A 23,836-nucleotide genomic window follows, 5' to 3' on the forward strand; every position below is an offset into this window, starting at 1 on the left:
TGTCACAGTACTGAAATGATACAGAAGTCTCCTCCCCTCAAATGATACAAATAGATAAGAGGAACCTATGTAGAGCAAAAAGAATATACGCATTATAGACTCATTGCTAGTTAGTCCCTGCCTCTCTCTCTCTCTCTCTCTCTCTCTCTCTCATCACGATAACACCAAAAGAATTGTAGTCATAAAGTTCTTTCATGACGCAATTTTGTGATGCAGTCGCGAGATCATCATGGGACAGTCCTGAAATTTTTATGCAGGTTTCAAATAATCATGGAGCCCGGCATTTGTTCAACTCATTTTAGCGCTATTATGACGCGATAGGAAACGTTATGACAGCATCACGACAAGCTATGACTGCTAGTATTGGGTCTTGACACAGATAGCTCGACTACAGTTCTGACTGCGGGTCACGATAGAGTAACGCTTTCTACTCTCACTCCTCTCACATTCCTCTTCTTTCTCCTCCTCTCACAACTTATTCCTTTCACTCCAGCTCTCACATTCCTCTTTCTCTAGTCAAATTTTCCTCTCATTCCTACTCTCCCAATCATGTAAGCTGACTCTCATTTCCTCTCGGTTTTCTCTCCTTTCTCTTATCTTTTTAACCCTATTGCCATTTTCTTCTGACTCTTACTTAAATATTCTTTTCATATTTCCTTTTCCTCTGTTATTCATCTTACATATTTGTCAATTTTATTTTTATTCATTCTTTCTAATATCATCTCCCTCTCTTATCTCCATATTAGGTTTCATATAATTCCTCATACACCTTCCTCTAACTTTTACATGTTATCCATTTCTCCTTTTCTTTTGCTCATGTTCCTCTTACTACTTTCATTTTCATTCGTTGTCTAATGCTTTCTTTCTCCCACTCCATCACATCTCTTATAAATCCCAATTATGACCTATTTCACATTCCTCTCCTTGCTATCAATCTACATCACGTCATACACCATTATCAATCAGTGTTCTTTTTCCTGGCAGAATGACTAATATCTTTTATCTTCTTTCTTTTAGTGTGTCAAGATCCTGTTATCAGTGAGGGTTTACCTGCTACATACACTACATATCCAGAAAACACACTGTAACATAACACTATAATCCATCTGAATTTAAGTATGCATGCATGGTCTAGATTTTTACAATGTAGCAGTGGCACTGTGCAAGCCTTTAAGCCATTCTAAGTGGCACCACAAGTTTATCTAGTGCCATGATAAAATACTATCTCTTGGTTATCAGAAGAGCACTTATAGGCACCAGTCACAAACAGGAGGCATCAGTGACAATAACCTGGTAGTGCATTGCATCTTATATAACAGTTTGGTGAGTAAAACTTGTGTTCCTATCTATCTCACCATTTATGTAATGTCAAGGTACTGCCTCTCCCATCCTGGTTACCCTTTACACTATTTTCTCAGTGTTTCAATCTTTTTTATATTTTATATCTATCGCCTTCCAATTCCATTTTTTATTTCAACTTCCCATACCAATCTCTCAGTGTTTCAATAATTTTTCTATCTTAATTTTTTCTCTCTATTGTCTTTATCCTTCCACTCCATCAGGTATTATAAAACTTCTATAACTCAGTAACCTGGACCTATCAATATCCAAACATTTATGTGACAAATTAGATGGATAATGGAAGTATTACTGTATTATGAAGCATTACAAAAAGCATCATGCATTAGACTAGGTACTACAATTCTACATACAGTAAGTTCTATGACCCTCTCCTCAGTGTGGCAATACATGGGATATTCTTGAAGAACTAAACATTAATTTACAAGTCTACATTCATATTTGTGCATTTTTTTTTTTTTTTTTTTTATGTAAGAAGGGAAAGCTGGCCAAGGGTAACAAAAAAAAAAGGTTAGTTAAGTTGCCAGTCCCCTTGCAGGTCTGAGTTAACCAAAATAAGAGATAACTGTCTTTGCTACTATAACTTCTTACTTTCTTGAACCTACAACTATAATTCCAATGTTTTTGTAACTTCAGTGTTGCAATACTTGATAGAGATGCGTTTATTTGTCCCTATCCTTTGGCTAATTCTATCAGCTCTGTAAGGAGACTGATAACTGAGTGGGCTTTTTTCCTTATATTTTTATTACCATTAGCCAGTCCTTCTCTCTTACATAGAAAAAAAAAAAAAAAAGTGTACCCATATCAATGAAGTGTATATTATAAACCAAGACAAAATGTAATTTTCTTATTGCTACATAACTTTCTTAATCAATAAACTTCTATTATGTCAGACCACTCTGTATATTATAAACCAAGACAAAATGTAATTTTCTTGTTGCTACATAACTTTCTTAGTCGATAAACTTCTATTATGTCAGACCACTCCAATAACAATTTACAACTATACAGTTAAGAGTAATCAGGGTAGAAAATATCATTGTATCACAGTATTCATTAGCAACAGGAAACATTATTGTACCTATTCCTAACACTCCTACCTCCCACACAGCTCTCCCTGCAGCAGTGATGGATGAAGACAACACCAAGCCATGGAAGAAGACTGAGGACATCCCAAAGAGGTTTGACGAGCTGCCCCCTGAGCCTGGGTGGGTGCCAGTGGCTGACGTCATCCGCACCAGCAGGGAGGACGAGGCCAGGCAGGAGGCAAAGAAGGAAAAATTCAAGATCAAACCACCAGTAGATTCTGACTCTGAGCCATCTGAGAGTGATGCTAACCAAGGGAATAGAGGCAGAGAGGAAAGGACGCCAGCACACAAGGAGAGAAGAGGAGCCACACGCCACCAAAGACAGTTGACAACACATCAATGCCTCCCAGTGTTGATGACGTGACACAGGCTATGGTGGAGTGGGCCCTCAGTCCCAACCATTACCCACGGAGGAAACCCAAGCCAGCACATCATACCCAGATCAAACCACCAGCAAGAATGCCAAGCCCTTCCCCACTCCTGCAGGATAAGACTCGTGCTGCAAAGGAGAGGCCAATAGGGAAGTTACCCACAGTACCACCAGAAGAATTTATCAAATTTGTATCACCACAAGAGTTGCAGCTAGATGTGCCTAGATCCCCCAGCACGCACAAGCCTCACAACCCACCAGGTGCTGTGAGAAGGAGCCCCCAGCAGCCAGCCAGTAACCACAGGGAGCAGCGCCTTCCCTACGATGAACCAAGCCCTGACTATGAAGACGATTACAAAAAGTATTACTCCCGGTACGACAAGCAGTACTACCGTGAGGGGTGTCCTGATGAGGACTTCTACAATCACGATAGGTATAGCTATGAGGACAGAGGTGCAGCGGATCCTTACCGCTATAATTCAGCCCGTGATGGATACCAAGAACACCAACAGTATCCTTCCCATCAAGGCCATGGTTATGATTATTCCGACAATGAGTACAGGGAGCCACAGTACTCATATGAGGCCCAGAGGAGTCCCTACCAGCAGCCAGAGTATTCGTATGAGGCCCAGGGGAGCCCCTATCAACAGCCAGAGTACTCGTATGAGGTCCAGAGGAGCCCCTATCAGCAGCCATCACCTTATTACAGATCAGAGCCACAGCAGTATTCAAGGGAGTACCAGCAGCCACGTTCCAGCTATGATGTGTTGTACTAACCTGCTTCCCTTCCTGTTATGGTGTTATTGTGTTTATTATTCTGCTGACCTGAATGTGCTGTTCCCTGATGGCCAGGTAAGAGCTATGGTGTGCCATATTGACCTCCCTGGCTATGCTGTTTCTTACTGGCCAGCTAACAGTTATAGTGAGCTTATTGTAATATCTAGTGTTCATAGTCCCTCAGGATGTGGCCAAGGAGAACAAGATAGTCTGAAAAACCCTGATGATCACCAGCATACTATGCTGAAAACATTCGTGATGATATTTGCTGACTAAATAAAATATGTAGTTTTTTTTCTTTTATTTAAAATCATTTTGAGCATAAAAATTATTCAGGTTATATTTCTTTCATTATCTGATATTCAAAAATACAAAAATTTTTGATCTACAGTCTGTGTTAATATACTTTTTAACATCACTTCTTTTACATGTAAATAAATCTTCACTTTCTTGTAAAAACCACACAACTGGATCATTCACATTGGGCTAAGTTGATGTGAAGGCAGCGCTCTGAGCCATTGATGCCGGAACACCCAAAGGTCTGGACACACCTGGAAGCCCTTGGTCTGGAAAAGCTGGGGTGGCTTCGTAGTGGTGTTTTGTGCATCAACAGACAATCTTCATCACAGTCCAGCTAAGATTTGGCATCAACACATGGTAGTTTCTTTTGCATGTGTCAGGATCAATATACATGTATGTTAACTGTATAACTTAAATGGATAATGTAAGATCATATACAGAGGACAAAAAGAGTATTAATCCCAAGGTAATAGTAACATCCCAGACTAGGCTGAGATAATGTGTTTAGTATTTAACTCTTTTTGCCATATGATTTTTCACCAAAACTTAGCAATGATCCCTCACTAACCCTTGGTATCGCAGCAGCCTTTATATTGAAGACTTCCTTGATATTGTTGCGGCGGCGCAGGGGGTGGTAGTGATAAGTAGTGAAGATGGAGTGAGCTAGTATTTTTGAGAGAGACAAGAAGTGGGGACCGGATGTATGCATATGTGGATACACCAACGGTGATTGGCTTGGATGTGGGCCAATGGCAACATTGCAGAGGGGGTGGCAGAGTATTTAAGCTACCCCAGCCTAGTGCGAGTTAGTTAGTCTCTGCCCCCGCTCTGTTCCCTGCTCTCGTTTTCCGTCTCCACACTCGCCCTGTGTAATACCCTGTATTACCTAATTGTACTGTGTTACTACCCAAGTAAACGTAAGAAGCTGTACCAAGTGTTTCCTGCCAGTCCTGCCTGTTTGAGTCAGTCTGCCTGAGTCTTGTGAGTTGTGTGCCTCGCTTCCCTCACTAGTCACAGACTCTCATCAACGTTATCTTGTGCCGCCCCTGTTCTGAATGCTGTCCTGGTTTTTGCCGCTGAGAGTGAGTTACAGTTGTGGCATTAGAAGCTGAAGTAAGGACCTTGGGTGCCTTGCCCTGTGGTTGCTGGGTGGGTGTCCCTGTTGCTGTGTGGGCAGCGGTTCATAACAATATGTTTTGGAGAAATATCTACAAGCTTCCTCAGTGTCAGTGCCAAGTGACTTTTCAAATACAGTTTTCACCATCCATGACTGCTCGCCACATGACATTTACCCATATTCAGAAGCTTCACCTGCAGCTTTCTGAAAGTAGCTGTACTGCACCACAGAAGTGTACCACACCATGTTCCACTGTCACTCAGCTACAATCAAGAGGACTGCAAGGCACTGATGGATTTGTGGAGTCAAGACCATCCAGCCTGGAAAGAAAGTAGTGCAGGATTAATTCAGAGCTTGTCTGGCATGTGCTGTCATGAAGATAACTATATGTAATAGTGAATTCCACAACTATGAAAAAAAAAAAAAAAAAAAAAAAAAAAAAAAAAAAAAAAAAAAAGATAATGCTGATGACAATAATAATGATGATGATGATAATAGTGATAAAGTCTACAACCAGCTCCAGGCAACAAGCTGAGCCTCACCTGTCATAGTGTTTCTTCCACTTGGACAGTGTAGTTGCCAAGTGTTGGAAGGAGATGGTTGGGTTTAAGTCATCGGGGCCTCCCTGCGACCTATCAAATTTCTGCTCAGCCAGGTCACAGATTGTCTTCAGGTTGTCCTGCAAAAAAACACAGTCAATGTACAAACCAGAAAGGCAGGAAGAAACACAATTAAACACTCAACCAATACACAGCAGCATAACTATTGAATGAACAGATACTACACATTTCTAGGCCCCTGCTCACCATCTGGTCTCTCTGAATGACGTCAAGGTGAAGTGAGAAATCCACCAGCTTGATAATGTAGTACGAGTCATAGGCATTGCTCACCGGTGGGTTGACCTGGAAGTAACTTGTGAGGATGTCTGCTATGTCCTTTACCTGGAAGAGTGCAGACTTTTAAAGAATAACAGGAATGGAATAGACTCAGTGATCATGTGTGTGTGTGTGTGTGTGTGTGTGTGTGTGTGTGTGTGTGTGTGTGTGTGTGTGTGTGTGTGTGTGTGTGTGTGTGTGTGTGTGTGTGTGTGTGTGTGTGTGTGTTTACCTAGTTGTACAGGTAACTCTTGATTTACACATGTTTGATTTACGCATTTTTGTTATAACGCGACCGAAAAAATATTATAATTAATCTAATTTGCGCGATCAGTAACTGATACGTGATTTGGCCCAACCGCATTTTCAAACTGAGTGCCAGATGCAATTTCAAACTGTGCGCCAAGGAGTTTCGCAGCTGGCCAATAGGTGGGAGCTCCGCTCTTCTCGTGCCTCATTTGCAGTCTGCCAGCACTGGGTACAGACGGAATCTCTTCAATCTGCCTATAATTCACCAAGATGGCCCCAAAATGTCCTTCATCTTCTTCTGCATGTGAGGTTATTTTTGATAAGTGGTTTTTTGATAAAGTGGTAAAGCTCAGAGGAAGATGGTGACTGACTGTGGTGTGAGTGGTGAAGGCAGTGACGCAGTGAGTGTTTTGTTTACATATTCTTTGTTTTGTTGTTTTCTCTTATTATTTTTTGCCTTCTCTTATTATTTCTTGCTTTTCCCTTTACTTTAAATACACTTCTAATATTTACAATGGTAAATAATAAAAAAAACTTGTTAATTTAGCCAAATAAATAGAGTATTTTGTACAAATTTTTTTGAACCACATCCCACATCCCCCCTATTATCTATTGTTTCTTTGTGAAAGTTACATGTTTGTTTTACACGAATTTTGATATACGCGATGCCTCTTGGAACACATCCATTGCATAAATCAAGAGTTATCTATATTATACAGGGTTCGAGTGGGGCTATAGTGTCCTGTCTCCATATCTCCATTTATCCAATTTTTCCTTAAAGTTATGCACATTATGTGCTGTAACAGCTTTATTATCCGATGCATTCCACTTTCCACCATTCTGTGTGGAAAATTGTATTTTCCAATATCCTTCACACACTGCCTCATCCTGATCTTCTTTTCATGTCCTCTTGTCCTTCCATCTTCTGTCACCAGCACCAGGTCTTCTTTGTCTATTTTTTCAACGCCATTGACTATGTTGTGCATTATTGTTAGGTCCCTACGTTCTCTTCTATCTTGTAAGGTTGGCAGTTCCATTTTCTTCAGTTGTTCTTCATATGTTAGGTCCTTTAATTCCGGCACCATCTTTGTAGCTATCTTCTGTATCCTTTCCAATTTTCTCATATCCCCTTTAGAACTCAGAGACCACACCATTGCTGCATATTCCAGCCTTGGATGTATCATGCTTGTGATGATTTTTTTTCATCATATCTTTGTCCATGTATTGAAATACCACTCTTATATTAGTCAACATTTTACATGATAGTCCAAATATCTTGCTAATGTGTTTTTCGGGGCTCAGATTTTCCTGTATGATCACTCTCAGATCTTTTTCCTCTTAAGTTTTCATTATTTGTTCCTCTCCCATCAAATAGTTCCATACTGGTGTATGTGTGTGTGTGTAATTCACTGTTTTGATCTGCTGCAGTCTCTGACGAGACAGCCAGACGTTACCCTACGGAACGAGCTCAGAGTTCATTATTTTTGATCTTCGGATAGGCCTGAGACCAGGCACACACCACACACCGGGACAACAAGGTCACAACTCCTCGATTTACATCCTGTACCTACTCACTGCTAGGTGAACAGGGGCTACAGGTGAAAGGAGACACACCCAAATATCTCCACCCGGCCGGGGAATCGAACCCCGGTCCTCTGGCTTGTGAAGCCAGCGCTCTAACCACTGAGCTACCGGGCCGTGTGTGTGTGTGTGTGTGTGTGTGTGTGTGTGTATTCACTCTGCCTTGTATGAAATGACAAAAGAATGTAGACAGATCAAGAGATAACACACACACACACACACACACACACACACACACACACACACACACACACACACACACACACACACACTTCTACTCAAGAGTAATAGAAGGACTGGAAAGCAGAGATAGATGGGTGGACACAACATACCTGGACATAAAAAAGGCTTTTGATAAAGTCCTTCATGGAAGACTACTTTGGAAACTAGAGAACATAAGAGGACTGCGAGGAACTTTGTTAGAATAGGCAAGGGATTATTTGAAGGACAGGAAATGAGAACTGTGATTGGAGATACACACTCATCTTGGGGTAAAGTAACAAGAGGAGTGCCACAAGGGTCAGTGTTAGCCCCCATTATGTTTCAGATTTATGTAAACGACATTCACACTGGGGTAAACAGTTATATCAATTTATTTGCTGGTGATGCAAAGTTGCTACGAGTTATCAAAACCAGGGAGGACTGTTTGCTGTTACAGGAAGATATGAACAAAATCTATGAGTGGAGTAAGAAGTGGAAATTGGAGTTTAATGCCAAGAAATGTCACATAATGGAACTAGGAAAGAGCAAACGAAGACTGGTATGGAACTATCTGATAGGAGAACAAATAATGAAGACTAGAGGAAAAGATCTAGGAGTGATTATATAGAAAAACCTGAACCCCAAAAAACACATAAGCAACATATTTGGAGTATCATATAAAATGTTGACTAATATAAGAGTGGCATTTCAATTCATGGACAAAGAAATGATAAAGAAATTATCACAAGCATAATAAGTTCAAAGTTGGAATATGCTGCTGTAGTGTGGTCACCAAGCTCTTAAAAAAATATAAGAACATTAGAATGGATACAGAAGATTGCTACAAAGATGGTGCCAGAACTAATGGACCTAACATATGAAAAATGGCTGAAGGAAATGGGACAACCAACCTTACAAGATAGAAGAGAATGAGGAGATCTAATAACAATGCACAAGATAGTCAATGGCATTGAAAAGATAGACAAGGAAGACTTGGTGCTGGTGACAGAAGATAGAAGGACAAGAGGACATGTAAAGATCAGGATGAGGCAGTGTGTGAAGGATATTGGAAAATACAGTTTTCCACATAGAATGGTGGAGAAGTGAAATGCATTGAATAATGAAGTCATTACAGTACATAATGTGCATAAATTTAAAGAAAAATTGGATAAATGGAGATATGGAGACAGGACACTATGAGCCCCGCTCGAACCCTGTATAATACAACTAGGTAAATACAACTGGGTAAATACACACACACACACACACACACACACACACACACACACACACACACACACACACACACACACACACACACACACACACACAGTAGCTCAGTGGTTAGAGCGCTGGCTTCACAAGCCAGATGACCGGGGTTCGATTCCCCGGCCGGGTGGAGATATTTGGGTGTGTCTCCTTTCACGTGTAGCCCCTGTTCACCTAGCAGTGAGTAGGTACGGGATGTAAATCGAGGAGTTGTGACCTTGTTGTCCCGGTGTGTGGTGTGTGCCTGGTCTCAGACCTATCCCAAGATCGGAAATAATGAGCTCTGAGCTCGTTCCGTAGGGTAACGTCTGGCTGTCTCGTCAGAGACTGCAGCAGATCAAACAGTGAATTACACACACACACACACACACACACACACACACACACACACACACACACACACACACACACACACTGTTACATTCACCGGTTAAATGGGTACCTCAACCTCTCCTGAAATGAAAGGGCACTGTAAGCTAATTTTAGCCAAGGGATAGGAGAGCTGTGATTCGAGACCTGTAAGGATCACCTTCTCCCCAGTGAAAGCCTGTTTGATGTTAGGGATGACATCTTCCCTCAAGATGGATTGGGCAGCACCTGTATCACGCAGAACCTTGACATTTATTGCCTTGTCTTTACCATCAGTCAGGGACACTTTACCTTGATACATGTACGAGTCATAAAGTTCTAGAGGAGAGTTGACAGGGTTAGCTAGGGCCACTGGTTTCTTGTTCTCAAATGTGTTAGATTTAGGGGCCACAAAAGAAAGTTGACGTTGAGAGGCCTTGCAATTTGGGTGTCTACATTTTTGGATCGTGTGACCTGGTTTCTTACAGTATGTACACCAGGGGAATTATATGCATTTGGCGAGAATCCGGTCGGCTTACCACCCGCGCCCCAAAACCTTCCCCAAAGGAGGACCTAACATTAGATAGTGAACCACGACCTCTACTACCCAGGGATCCCATCAACAAAGCAAAGGCATCAGCCACTTTAGCGGCAGACATAAGATCACTCTCTCCCGTTCTTCCACATGCCTCAGAATATTAAAGGGTAACTTGTTCTTCCATTCTTCCAGGACCATTAGATTGAGCAACTCCGAAAAGGTGGTAATGTTAAGGGCGGCTAACCATTTCTTAAATTGTCTTAGTTTCTCACAAGCAAATTCAACATAGGTGTGAGAGTCTGGTTTCACATACTTTCGGAACTGTTGTCTGTATCCGTTAGAAGTGATAGAGTAGGCGTCTAGAATATTACCTTTGATCTCTTCATATTCTACCTCATCACTAAGGCCATTGTATACCCTGTAAGCTTTTCCTACTAGCTTGGGGACAAGGAGAGACACCACTGATCCTTGGGCCATTTATTCCTACTAGCAATGCTCTCAAAGGCGCAAAATGACCCGTCAACATCAGATTCATCAAAAGGGGGAACTAGAGGAGCAGCTATAGCAGGATTAAAGCTTGCCAATTTTATTTTTAAATTTATTTCTTCCCCTCTAAACCTAGCGTCATTTTGTAGGGTTAACTCCTGAAGTTCTAACTCTTTCTCCTGCCTTTTAAGTTGTAACTGAAATTCTCTCTCTTCCTTTTTTTCCTGTAATTCTCTCTCTTCTTTTGCTGCCTGTAATTGCATTTGTTTCTCTTGCAGCCGGTATTCTAGTCTAAGCTTCTCAATTTCCCACTGACTTATCCTACGCTTATCCTGTTCTTCCTGAGGACTGTGTATTATAGTTCTCGTAGAGGCTGACATGGGAGTTAACTCTTCTATGGCATTTCCTAGCAACTGACCTTCTTGCACTAGATATTCAACAACTACATTCTTAATAACCTCTCTAGTCATCTGAGACGTGATGGGAACATCAAAATGTTTAGCGATGGCTTTCCACTGGTCTTTTTTTATGTTAGCATCTTTAAGTTGTTCCAAAGAAGGGTCAGCACAATAATCTTCAACGTTAAACTGAGCGGAAGCCATATTAAATAGATTAAATAGATGTTAACAAACAACAAAAAAATGATAAGCGAATTCCTTAAGTGAGGAACTTGGCAGAGTGATAATAAAGGCAACTTTGAAATTACCTAGATTATACTTAAGTAAACACTTATGAGTACAATCACTAATGAAGGGGGTAAACTAGAGAATTACGGCATTAAGAGGGATCCGGATTACTCTAGTTACGAGACTTGAGAGTGAGGAGTGAATTGTACTGAGACTTGTTATTGATAAGGAGGCGGATTAGTCTGAGAGACTAGTTAAAATGGCCAATTCTAACTAGCGAGAAAAATGATCCGCGAAGTGAGGGGATTGAGGGTTCGCATGAACATATGATGATCCCAACACTTGGATAACACTTATTACACACCTGCCTATGTGCAAAAAATAGAGATAAGTGCTATCGGTGAACACGCCTTTCTACCTGGTTTCCTGCTCTACCACTGCTATGCGATACCAATGAAAGTCACGAAGCACTTTTAACCCAAAGGGAGCCACTTGATCGCATAAAGGTAAATTTAAACCACACGCAGAGTAAGTCACAGAAAAAAAAAAACACATCAAAGTCACAACACCACAGAAACACATTAGAAAAAATAATGTAATCACAAAAAAAAAGTCACTGGAAAAATGGAACACTGAACAAGGGTTATAATGATCCTGGCGAGGTTGCCAATTGTTATGGGTACCTCAACCTCTCCTGAAATGAAAGGGCACTGTAAGCTAATTTTAGCCAAGGGATAGAAAGCTGTGATTCGAAACCTGTAAGGATCACCTTCTCCCCAGTGAAAGCCTGTTTGATGTTAGGGATGACAACATACACACACATAAAATGTTGACTAATATTAGGGTGGCATTTCACTATCTGGACAAGTATATGATGAAAAAATGGTGTGGTCGCTGAGCTTGAAAATGGATATAAGAAAATTACAATGGCTCCAGAGGATAGCTACAAAGATGGTGCCAGAACTAAAGGACCTAACATATAAAGAAAGGCTGAAGGAAATGGGACTGCCAACCTTACAAGATAGAAGAGAAAGAGGAGACCTAATAACAATGTATAAAATAGTTAAATGCATTGAAAAGATAGATAAGCAAGACCTGGTGCTGGTGACAGAAGAAGCTGGAAGAACAAGAGGACATGCAAAGAAGATCAGGAAGATGCAGTGTGTGAAGGATATTGGAAAATACAGTTTTCCTCATAGAATGGTGGAAAAGTGGATTGCTTTGAATGATGAAGTTGTTGCAGCACATAATGTGCATAGCTTTAGAGAAAAATTAGATAGTACATGGAGATATGGAGACAGGACACTATGAGCCCCGCTCAAACCCTGTACAATACAACTAGGTAAACACACACACACACACACACGGCCCGGTAGCTCAGTGGTTAGAGCGCTGGCTTCACAAGCCAGATGACCGGGGTTCGATTCCCCGGCTGGGTGGAGATATTTGGGTGTGTCTCCTTTCACATGTAGCCCCTGTTCACCTAGCAGTGAGTAGGTACGGGATGTAAATCGAGGAGTTGTGACCTTGTTGTCCCGGTGTGTGGTGTGTGCCTGGTCTCAGACCTATCCCAAGATCGGAAATAATGAGCTCTGAGCTCGTTCCATAGAGTAACGTCTGGCTGTCTCGTCAGAGACTGCAGCAGATCAAACAGTGAATTACACACACACACACACACACACACACACACACACACACACACAAATTGAGATGGATAGAAAATTATTTGAGGGAGAGAGAAATAAGGACAGTAGTTAAAGATATGAAGTCCAAGTGGAGAGCAGTAGAAAGTGATGTGCCACAGGGGTCAGTACTGGCACCAATACTTTTCCTCATTTATATTAACGACAAGCCAGAAGGAGTGAACAGCTACATAAATCTGTTTGCAGATGATACGAAACTTTGCAGAGTTATAAAGCAAAAAGAGGATTGTGAAATACTGCAAGAAGACCTAAATAAGATCTGGGAATAGAGTAAAATGTGGGAAATGGAATTCAATGTGAACAAAAGCCATGTCATGGAAATGGGAAAGAGTGAAAGACGACCCGTGGGAATCTATAAGATGGGAGATGGAGTAGAACTGAAGAAAGTAAAAAGGAAAAGGACTTAGGAGTGACGATGGAAGAAAACAATCAACCAGTAAGCCATATTGATAGAATTTTTAGAGAAACATATAATTTGCTAAGGAATATTGGAGTAGCATTTCACTACATGGACAAAGAAATGATGAAGAAATTGATAAGTACTATAATAAGACCCAGATTGGAATATGCAGGAGTAGTGTGGACCCCTCATAAAAAGAAACACATAAGGAAGTTGGAGAGACTACAAAAAATGGCTACAAGAATGGTTCCAGAATTTGAAGGGATGACATAATGAGGAGACTAAAGGCTATGGATCTACCAACCCTGGAACAAAGAAGAGAGAGAGGAGATCTGATACAAGTTTATAAATTGATCAATGGAATGGACCAAGTGGATAATGAGAAACTGATCCTGAGAGAAGAATATGACATTCGAAGCACAAGATCGCATAGTAAAAAGCTGAGAAAAGGAAGATGTCTGAGAGATGTTAAAAAATATAGTTTCCCGCAAAGATGTATTGAGACGTGGAACAGTTTAAATGAAGAAGTAGTGTCTGCAACGAGTGTGCATACTTTTAAAGTAAGATTGGATAAGTGTAGATATGGAGACAGGGCCACACGAGCATAAAGCCCAGGCCCTGTAAAACTACAACTAGGTAAATACACACACACACACACACACACACACACACACACACACACACACACACACACACACACACACAACAGGCAAGTCATCCAGGCAACCATCCAAACCTCACCCAGTTACTTAATTACCTGCACATCATCCACAAAACTGAAATTGAACAATTTGAGGTGCCGGCACACCTGGTGGAAGGCAATGACACCACACAGCTTCCTGGTCCGGCCAGTGGGGGAAAGGTAAGCTTGACAGAGGTGCAGAATGGAGGGCAAGTCATCATCACAGTATTCAAGGACAAACTCCACTCCGTTTCTCATTCTCTGCCGGTAAAAGTTCCTATGAGCATGTGAGAAGTAGTACTGGTGGTTGTACTCTTAATGAAGTACAGTTAGTCCTCGATTTATACAAATTTACTTTATACAAATTCAGAGTTATACGGTGTCCAAAAATAGGGGTTATTCATCACATTGTACGAATTCCTCAGAATTATACGGTTTCAAGAAAGTTAAAAGTTTTACTAAAAAAGAGTCTAGGGAGTTTGGTATTCATTCCTTACTTTATTCGATTTTTACTTTATAAGGTCCCTTCTGGAACGCATCTACCATATAAATCGAGGACTACCTGTAGCTGGAGAAATTTTTTTTTTTTATGTAAGATGGCAAAGTTGGCCATGGGCAACATAAACAAAATAAAAAAAAGGTCCACTAAGTTACCAGTCCCCCTGCAGGTCTGAGAAAGTTAGCCTTCCCCTGCTCCCACAAAAAAAAAAAAAAAAAAAAAAAAAAAAAAAAAAAAAAAAAAACGTCTAGAAACCTTCCTTCTAAAAGAAGTCAAGTCATAGGAAGTTGAACATACAGAAAAAAATAAGGAGTTCCAGAGTTGATCAGAGAAAGGCATGAACAAGGGTGAGAGGAGGAAGTAGATCTGTGAGCATAAGAAGAGAGAGAGAGGAGACAAACTAACGCCAAGAGATAGAAATGCTACAGCACCACAACACCACAATGTTAAAAAAGCTCTAGTTGATTGAGGTTACACAGGTTCTAATATTTTGAGGAGACACAATGACACTTTATTTTATGAGAGAGAGAGAGAGAGAGAGAGAGAGAGAGAGAGAGAGAGAGAGAGAGAGAGAGAGAGAGAGAGAGAGAGAGAGAGAGAGAGAGAGAGAGACAGAGAGAGAGAGACAGAGAGAGAGAGACAGAGACAGAGAGAGACAGAGAGAGTGTGGTGGAAACCATATTCTGAAACACTGCAGCACAACACCTTCAATATTTTCAAAAGGCTTCAGTAGGTTGAGGTTACACGTGTTTCTAACGATACTTTTATGGGTTCTGATGACAGTATAAAAAGATTTCAAATTTACTAATTCAGCAAATTACTTCTGTGGCCTTTGAAAATAGCAGTGGTGAGACAGCATAGCATTTCATAACACAGGCATAACTCAGAACTGGGAAGATACATAGCAGATACAAAGCACACTCACAGGCTGCATTTACACTGAGCAAGTTGTGTTGAGTTGAGTTGTGCCAAGTCATTTGATGAGATTCACTGGGGTACCTCCATTTACACCAAAGTCAACCTGTGATGTGACTCAAAGCATTGGGTGTGAGTTTTTTTTTAAATAATCCAAACAAATCAGTGTTCTCACATGATGGCAAATTGTGATGCATAATGAATTATCTTGACTTGACTTGACGTGACTCGCTCAGCGTAAATAAATACAACCTCTCTCTCTCTCTCTCTCTCTCTCTCTCCACACAATTATAAATCAAAGTCAGACACTTCATATTCTTTCAACCATCTGCCAATCCATCTTTCTATCTCTCTCTCTCTCCCTCTCTCCTCAACACCACAAACCAAGACTACATGTACATTCCTCATTACCTGGGAAAACTCTTGGTCTGAAGAGTACAAGTTGAGAGTGTGTGTGATGCAGGCAGCAATGTGGGGTTCCAGATTACTGTCAATGACCTTGGGATCTAAACCAATGAGGAGGAAGATGAGGAGCAGGTCATCTACATCCTTGGCAGTGTAGTTCTTGTAACTTACCAACCACCGACTCAGGAATCGCAGAAGCTTGAAAAGGGAAATAAATAAGACAAATGAAGGACTGATATAACTGGGGAACTGGAGATACTTGAAAGGAAAACATATGATACTTGAAAGGAAAACATATGATTGACTGGGGAAAGTAAAGGATAGATGAAAGATGTGTGTGTGTGTGTGTGTGTGTGTGTGTGTGTGTGTGTGTGTGTGTGTGTGTGTGTGTGTGTGTGTGTGTGTGTGTGTGTGTGTGTGTATTTACCTGTGTGTATTTACCTAGTTGTAGTTTACAGGAGGGGAGCAAGCTCATATTGACCTGTCTTTATACCTTGTTTCATCCAGCTTAGCTTTGAAACTGTGTGTTTCACTGTTTGACTGTTTGATCTGCTGCAGTCTCTGACAAGACAGCCAAACGTTACCCTACAGAACTAGCTCAGAGCTCATTATTTCCGATCTTCGGATAGGCCTGAGACCAGGCACACACCACACACCGAGACAACAAGGTCACAACTCCTCGATTTACATCCCGTACCTACTCACTGCTAGGTGAACAGGGGCTACACGTGAAAGGAGACACACCCAAATATCTCCACCCAGTCGGGGAATCGAACCCCAGTCCTCTGGTTTGTGAAGCTAGCGCTCTAACCACTGAGCTACCGTGTGTGTGTGTGTGTGTGTGTGTGTGTGTGTGTGTGTGTGTGTGTGTGTGTGTGTGTGTGTGTGTGTGTGTGTGTGTGTGTGTGTTATTCACCACAGTCGTCTGCTGGTCACCCAGCCGGTCTTTCCCCTACGTAAAGAGCTCAGAGCTCATAGTGACCGATCATCAGGTAGGACTGAGACCACACCACACTCCACACACCGGGAAAGCAAGGCCACAACCCCTTGAGTTACATCCCGTACCTATTTACTACTAGGTGAACAGGGGCTGGCTACACATTAAGAGGCTTGCCCATTTGCCTTGCCGCTTTCTGGGACTCGAACCCAGACCCTCTCGATTGTGAGTCGAGTGTGCTAACCACTACACTATGCAGTGTGTGTGTGTGTGTGTGTGTGTGTGTGTGTGTGTGTGTGTGTGTGTGTGTGTGAATCAGTTTCCGCATCATAAGTATAAAGGTACAATAGAATAGACATACTGGATCACAAAAGAAGTAATATAAAATCAAACAATGTTGTGATGAAGAACAAATTTGAAGACCACTGCTTAACACAGCATCAGGAGCCACTCACCAGCACTAGCACATCCTGAAGCTGTGAGTCTGTCATCTGTGGGGCCTCAGCCTTGGGGAAAGCACAAGAGGGTGGAGGAATGATTTCAGACTTATAATGCAGCATGTCCTCTTGCAGATGGCTCATGTCACCACCTGTTGGGTTGTTTGTGGTCATGTCAAATACTCCTCCTAGTCACAGTATTAATGTTAACTACAACTAGTCATGCTATTTATAATGACTTCATACTGCACTATTTCTTTTAGCAATTCCTTTTTCATGTGAGTGTGGGTCTGGCCTAAGGCAACAAAACACTGAATTGAAAAAAAAAAAAAAAAAAAAAGAAGAAGAAGAAAGAGAGAGGGAAGGAAAAAAGAAATAAGTCCTTAGTTACTAAAAAAAACAACGAAGCAGTTCACATGACTCATACCCAGGTTGAGCAGTGCCAGACAGAGTTCATTCTTCATGTAGGGCATGGAGTTGCAGGTGGTGAGGAGGTAGAGGAGGTTGTTCCAGGCTGTGTGGCGCATTCTCACATTGGCAGTGCAGCACATCAGGTGAAGCAGATACTTGGCAAGCACACTGGTGGAACTAATCTCTCTCTGGAAAAGTGGTAATTGTTGTTTGAGAAGCAAGTGTGAGTGGAAGAAGACTATTAACTTTCCATTTCTTAAAAGAAATAGGGGGAAAAGAAATATAAAGATAAGTATACAAGGTGTTTGTGAGAATGCATCAGGGGAAAAAGATTTACCAACTACACCCTCGTCCAAAAGAAACAAAAAGAAAATATGAATGAAAGAGACTGTTACCCTTCTATGAATCGACTACACCCTCCCCTAAAGAAACAATGCTAAATATGTGATGAATTTTCTTTGCAATATGTATATTCTACCAAAATATATATAAAGCATTTCTCTGACCCCAGTTATAATACATGTTTAATAAAAGCTCAACAACCATTATTAATCTATCTATCTACACACCCAGACAGGCAGGGGCCACTATGTTCCTTGCACCTTGTAAGGGGTAACTATTAAGAAACAGAGTGAGAGGGCAGGGAATACCTTTCTCTGTATTTTGTCCCTAGGAATAGATGCATTCAACAATTCTTTTTAAAGCATGCAAGTACACATCAGGAAGACAGTGACATGGCATGATGGAATTTAGGTGGAACTGCAAGGGATGAAAGCCACAGGTACATAGCAGGTACAAAGTACATTGTGTTTACACTGAGCAAGTTGTGTTGAGTCAAGTCACGCCAAGTCATTTGATGTGATTCATTGAGGTACCTCCATTTACACTAAAGTCAACCTGTGATGTGACTCAAAGCATTGGTGTGAGTTTGTTCAAATAATGCAAACAAATCAGTGTTATCACAGGGTGGTGATTGTGATGCATGACAGAAAAAAGAGAAATATAAAAAAACACACAGGAAAAATGAAAACCCAGGAAACACCAGGTAGTTCTGAAAGTTCTGACACATGACAATTAAAAGTTTAAAACACATGACAATTAAAACAAGTCTTTCAAATCATTATCTTACCATGAAGTGTTGATTCTTGATAAATTTATTCACAATACTTCCATCAAGGAGAAACAAAAAGGAGTCACATAAATTTTGCCTTGGCCACACAAGAGTATCTGAAAATAAGAACATTGAATTTTGAACAAAGATAGAAATACCAATACAAGCTACATTCAATACTGCAAAGTTCCAATACTGCTAAATATGAGGCAATGATCTCACATTTCTATATGAACAAATTTATCACATATTTCATGGGAAGGTAAAGGGAGCAGATTCTGAAATAACCTAGGTGGCTTCATGTCCACATCCTATGATATGATGGCATGTAAGTTTAATGATTCAAAAAGACCAGTTTCATAAATACAATCTTTTAATATCCCATAACATTACTTTTTTTTTATTTCACTATATACTACAGGGATCTCCACCAAATTCAATTATAGCTTTATCTCCACCTCCTGTGCTATGTAAGTTAAATGACTCAACAAGATCATATTTACTTTCTTTAACACATTTCAATATCCAATAACAACTCTTTAAATTTCAATGTAGTTGCCACAGTTATAAAAGAAAAATAGGATGATTCTATAGTTCCTAATTCAACAACAGTATATTTGACTTCACTAAAACAACAAGTTGTTGAAAGTTCTCTTATTTCAACATGAACTATGTATGTCTCCACTAACACCAGAATATTTCACATTCACTGATTAATAAAGACCACATCTAACTTATTTTAAAACAAGCATTTGATATATAATGGCATTAATTTTTCATTACAATCTAAACCATCTGTCTCCACAAAAAACCTCCAGCAATTACAATGAGGTTCCTGCAGAGTGCATTGGTGGAAGTCAAACCAGAGAAACAAGATAAACGGGAAATATAAGATACAAGATACAAGAAACACCATCAAGCTAAGCTACCTTCTGTGTATAGGGTAAATATGTCATCTTTGAAGAATGCAATGCCCTCGGGTGACAAGGCAATCTCTTTGTAGCCCTCTTGCTGCTCCTTGACAGGCTCCTCATTTTCTTCAGAGCTTGGTGATACAGATCCTTCAGAATTATCTGATATGGGCAGAGAAAACTTGGTATTATGCAATGCCTCTAAAACAAAATTCCTCCATCTGTCAACTCAACACAACTTCCCGACAATTATCCCCTCTTCTTCAATGACATTCAACTGTCCCCTTCTTCTATACTGAATATCCTTGGTCTGTCCTTTACTCATAATCTAAGACAGGTTCTATGAAGTTCGACGTTCTGAGTAGTCTCCACCAGTTTTTCTCGTTGTCCCTTCGCCCCACCAGCTGCTAACTCTGTACAAGGGCCTTATCCATCCATGTGCAGAGTATGCTTCACATGTATGGGAGGCTCCACTTACATCCCTCTTGTTTACTGTTTGCTGTTAGTCCTTATCAGTAACCCATGACATGAATACTACAAGTGGTGTCAGTATACTATATGTACTTTATGTTTATGATTTTTTTTTTTCCACAAGGTTGGCTATTATTAAATCTGATGCTTTTGAAAATGAACACATCACACTGCATACGGTTAGTTCAGGTTAGATAAAGTTTGTTTTGGTTTAGTTAGTGGGGGAAACCAAACAGACCAAATTTAGCATTTGTCTACATCCTTTTGTCATTTCATACAAGACAGAGCGTCGCATACTTAAAGAAACACATAAGCACTGCACGCAGAAGAGAAAGGGGAGACATAGCAAGTTTAGAAGTAAATGGATATGCAGGAAGATCTGCACACACACACACACACACACACACACACACACACACACACACACACACACACACACACACACACACACCAGTATGAAACTATTTGATTGGAGAGGAACAAATAATGAAGACTAAAGAGGAAAAAGATCTGGGAGTGATCATACAGGAAAATCTGAGCCCTGATAAACACATAAGCAAGATATTTGGACTATCATATAAAATGTTGACTAATATAAGAGTGGCATTTCATTACATGGATAAAGATATGATGAAAAAAATCATCACAAGCATGATATGTCCAAGGCTGGAATATGCAGCAGTGGTGTGGTCTCCGAGCTCTAAAAGGATATAAGAAAATTGGAAAGGATACAGAAGATTGCTACAAAGATGGTGCCGGAATTAAAGGACCTCACATATGAAGAACGACTGAAGGAAATGGGACTGCCAACCTTACAAGATAGAAGAGAACGTGGGGACCTAATAACAATGTATAAGATAGTAAATGATATTGAAAAAATAGACAAAGAAGACCTGGTGCTGTTGACAGAAGATGGAAGGACAAGAGGACATGAAAAGAAGATCAAGATGAGGCAGTGTGTGAAGGATATTGGAAAATACAGTTTTCCACACAGAACGGTGGAAAAATGGAATGCATTGGATAATGGAATTGTCACAGCACATAGTGTGTGCATAACTTTAAAGAAAAACTAGATAAATGGAGATATGGAGACAGGACACTATGAGCCCCGCTCAAAGCCTGTACAATACAACTATAGTAAAACTAAATTGTACTGACCCGTAGGGCTAGGCCTATAATCCGTGCGATGCTGCCATATCTCTCATTAATTCAAGGGAAATGGAATGACTTCTTTATTTATTTTAATGCATGACTTCGCTAAAAAATATAAGTGATGGACAAGACATGAAGATGCCATAGGTAAATTAAATATAGTTAAGGTGCTTGTTATAAAAGTGAAAATGAGGCAGACAATTTACCAAATATTTACTATTATGTCCTCTCGAGATACCCAGTGTAATATAATGAGTGGGGAAAAGAAATGCTGATAAGGCTGTGATGCTGTGTGGTGTATATCTTGTTTGCACTGGGACAAATCCTCTTCACTGTGTCTTCAGATATACCAGCTGCATCTGCTGTCCTCTTCCTCGCTTGATTCATTGGTAAAAGTGGTCCTTGCAAGCTTTATTATGAATTCTGTAGACAAACTTCTTGGTTTGGCTGTACAACACACAGGTGAGGATGCGTCAGTGTATCCTTCCATCGTGGCGACCAAATGAGAAGTGAGTCGATTTGCACCTGCGTGGTGACCTGACTCCTCCCCCTTCCCCCAGGGGAAATCCCGCCTCGGGTCAACTGGCAACGTCGCCCGTCCTGACATGCCACATCATCATACATGTCCATGAAATACCTTCATTTGATTTGGTATATAACACTTATTTGTATCACCTGCTATTTAATGAAATAGTCAGAATATTCTAAGAACACCGTTTGTTGATAATACAATGATTAAAGAACCATGAGTAGTATAGGCTGAATGCTTTGGTTGAAAATCTGGCAGAATGGCAAACAACACCTTACGGGTCAGTACAATTTAGTTTTACAATAGGTAAATACATACACAGGCTGAATGAAATGGGACTGCCAACATTAAAAGATAAAAGAGAATGAGGAGACCTAATAACAATGCATAAAATAGTAAATGGCATTGAAAAGATAGACAAGGAAAACCTAGTGCTGGTGACAGAAGATAGAAGGACAAGAGGAAATGTAAAGAAGATCAGGATGAAGCAGTGTATGAAGGAATTGGAAAATACAGTTTTCCACATAGAACGGTGGAAAAGTAAAATGCATTGTGATGAAGTTATTACAGCATATAATGTGCATAATCTTAAAGAAAAATTGGATAAATAGAGACCTGGAGACAGGACACTATGAGCCCCGCTCGAACCCTGTACAATACAACTAAGTAAATACACACACACACACACAGAAAGGTGGGGGACAGTTCTTTTGCTTAATTGGCAACAGTGTATATCTGGCTAAGGTCTGGCAACAGCAGGTATCTCACAAACTGTGCCAGCCGATAGCCAAGTGACAGGATCCTTCTCTTCAATAGCACCAATTTATTGTTATAAATAACAAGATAAAGAGAATACAAGGTAGTTTCAGCTAAGGGGGAATGGAGCACAAAATAAGCTTGACCTGAGTGGGGGTGTAATGACGTCACATTTGGGAAGGGTCACAGGTCAGCCAGTCTCTGACCTAATGCTTGGTCAGTTGTATACAGCCTTGAGCCTTAAGGCTGTGACTTTAAAAAAAAAAAATGCCCACTTTATGCATTGTTCGTGGATGTAAGTCTATGCTCAGAAAAGGAACTGCCCTACATTTTTTTATAATTTACCCAAGAAGAAGAATTAAGGAAAAAAATGGTTAAAAATATGTAGCGTTGCCAAGAATAGGTCTGTCACTGCACTACCTGGCATGACCTCCACTAGAGATGCCACACATCTAAAAATACAGCAGTATATGGTGCAGGTCATCTCCATTTTATTTTAATTCCACTTCCTAAATGTGATGTCCTAATGACCGTGCGAGCTGTGACTACCTTGTATTCTCTTTACCTTGATAAATAATATCACCATTACCATGAAGGTCGAAAAGAGCTATTTCTTCTTCAAGCTCTTCAAGTAATGCAGCTTCCTTTTGCTCCATACTCATCGCATGGCACATGGATTGTAACAGATCCATGGTGAATGCTGTTAAGTCTGATGGGTGATGTTGAAAATTGCACCTTTCTTTCACACGAAAAGGGGAGTGGCCTGTTCCGCTCCCTAGTCCTCCTCTCCTCTTCGCGCTGTCACTTGCAGCTCCCAAATCCAGTCACCACACCACACAGGCACAGCGATGATGTAAATCACGGCGGCAGATGTCCACCTATACAATGGTGCCGTGTGTGTAAGGGAGGTAGTGCTGACGGTACACGATCACCTGACCGTGACACAAGGGCTAAACTGAACAGTGAGGAGCAGGGAGAGCAGTCAGAGCAGGGGTGGAGGATGTGTCACGTGTGCCGTGGCCGCCGTGGTGCCTTGCGTCGCTCAGCGGCTCTCAGCCTGTTTGAGTTGTTTTGCTTTCCGAGCCACTGAACTCCTCTTTTTCAACGGGCGATTTTTCATTGTGTGTGTGTGTTTTAATGTTTTAATAATGTGCTTTGTATGCTTTATATAGGAGCAATCTACTATAGCTTACTAGTTATTGGAATCCTTCGTGCATTGTGTTGTAATCAGTAAAATGTCTGTTTAGTATATTATATGCTCACAGGATATAACATAACATAAATAATAGGATAACAAATTTCATATATAGGATGACTCAAGCTCCCGTCTTTT

General features: G+C 40.7%; 2 protein-coding genes across 9 annotated transcripts; one reads left to right on the forward strand and one right to left on the reverse strand.

Moving 5' to 3' along the window:
- The first annotated feature begins 1,280 nt into the window (after positions 1-1,280).
- LOC123499189 (chromosomal replication initiator protein DnaA-like) lies at positions 1,281-4,824 on the forward strand. The gene is made up of 2 exons (XM_045246905.1): positions 1,281-1,323; positions 2,471-4,824. The coding sequence occupies exon 2, from the start codon at positions 2,787-2,789 to the stop codon at positions 3,591-3,593; it is 807 nt and encodes a 268-aa protein (XP_045102840.1). The 5' UTR covers positions 1,281-1,323; positions 2,471-2,786; the 3' UTR covers positions 3,594-4,824.
- On the reverse strand, positions 4,571-23,611 carry LOC123499187. Of its 8 annotated transcripts, none has more exons than XM_045246894.1 (10): positions 23,069-23,611; positions 19,614-19,757; positions 18,703-18,800; positions 17,590-17,761; positions 17,181-17,314; positions 15,795-15,986; positions 14,045-14,230; positions 5,818-5,967; positions 5,554-5,690; positions 4,571-5,331 (listed from the first exon to the last, which is right to left on the reverse strand). In XM_045246894.1, the coding sequence occupies exons 1-10, from the start codon at positions 23,193-23,195 to the stop codon at positions 5,271-5,273; spliced, it is 1,401 nt and encodes a 466-aa protein (XP_045102829.1). In that variant the 5' UTR covers positions 23,196-23,611; the 3' UTR covers positions 4,571-5,270. The 8 variants fall into 8 exon arrangements, with proteins under 8 accessions (XP_045102829.1, XP_045102831.1, XP_045102830.1 ...); XM_045246896.1 differs by having other exon boundaries at positions 23,093-23,600; XM_045246895.1 differs by having other exon boundaries at positions 5,818-5,952; positions 23,069-23,597.
- Positions 23,612-23,836: the final 225 nt, after the last annotated feature.

Source organism: Portunus trituberculatus, chromosome 49 (assembly GCF_017591435.1).
Source record: "Portunus trituberculatus isolate SZX2019 chromosome 49, ASM1759143v1, whole genome shotgun sequence".
Classification (NCBI taxonomy): Eukaryota; Metazoa; Arthropoda; class Malacostraca; order Decapoda; family Portunidae; genus Portunus; species Portunus trituberculatus.

Coding starts and splice junctions, on each gene's coding strand:
- LOC123499189 (XM_045246905.1), top strand. CDS start 2,787: ATGCCTCCCAGTGTTGATGACGTGACACAGGCTATGGTGGAGTGGGCC.
- LOC123499187 (XM_045246894.1), bottom strand. CDS start 23,195: ATGGATCTGTTACAATCCATGTGCCATGCGATGAGTATGGAGCAAAAG. Junction 15,987..17,180: donor TTCAGGATGTGCTAGTGCTG/GTGAGTGGCTCC, acceptor TCCCTTTTCAAG/CTTCTGCGATTCCTGAGTCG. Junction 5,968..14,044: donor GTTTTGTGGATGATGTGCAG/GTAATTAAGTAA, acceptor ATTCTTTAAAAG/TCTGCACTCTTCCAGGTAAA.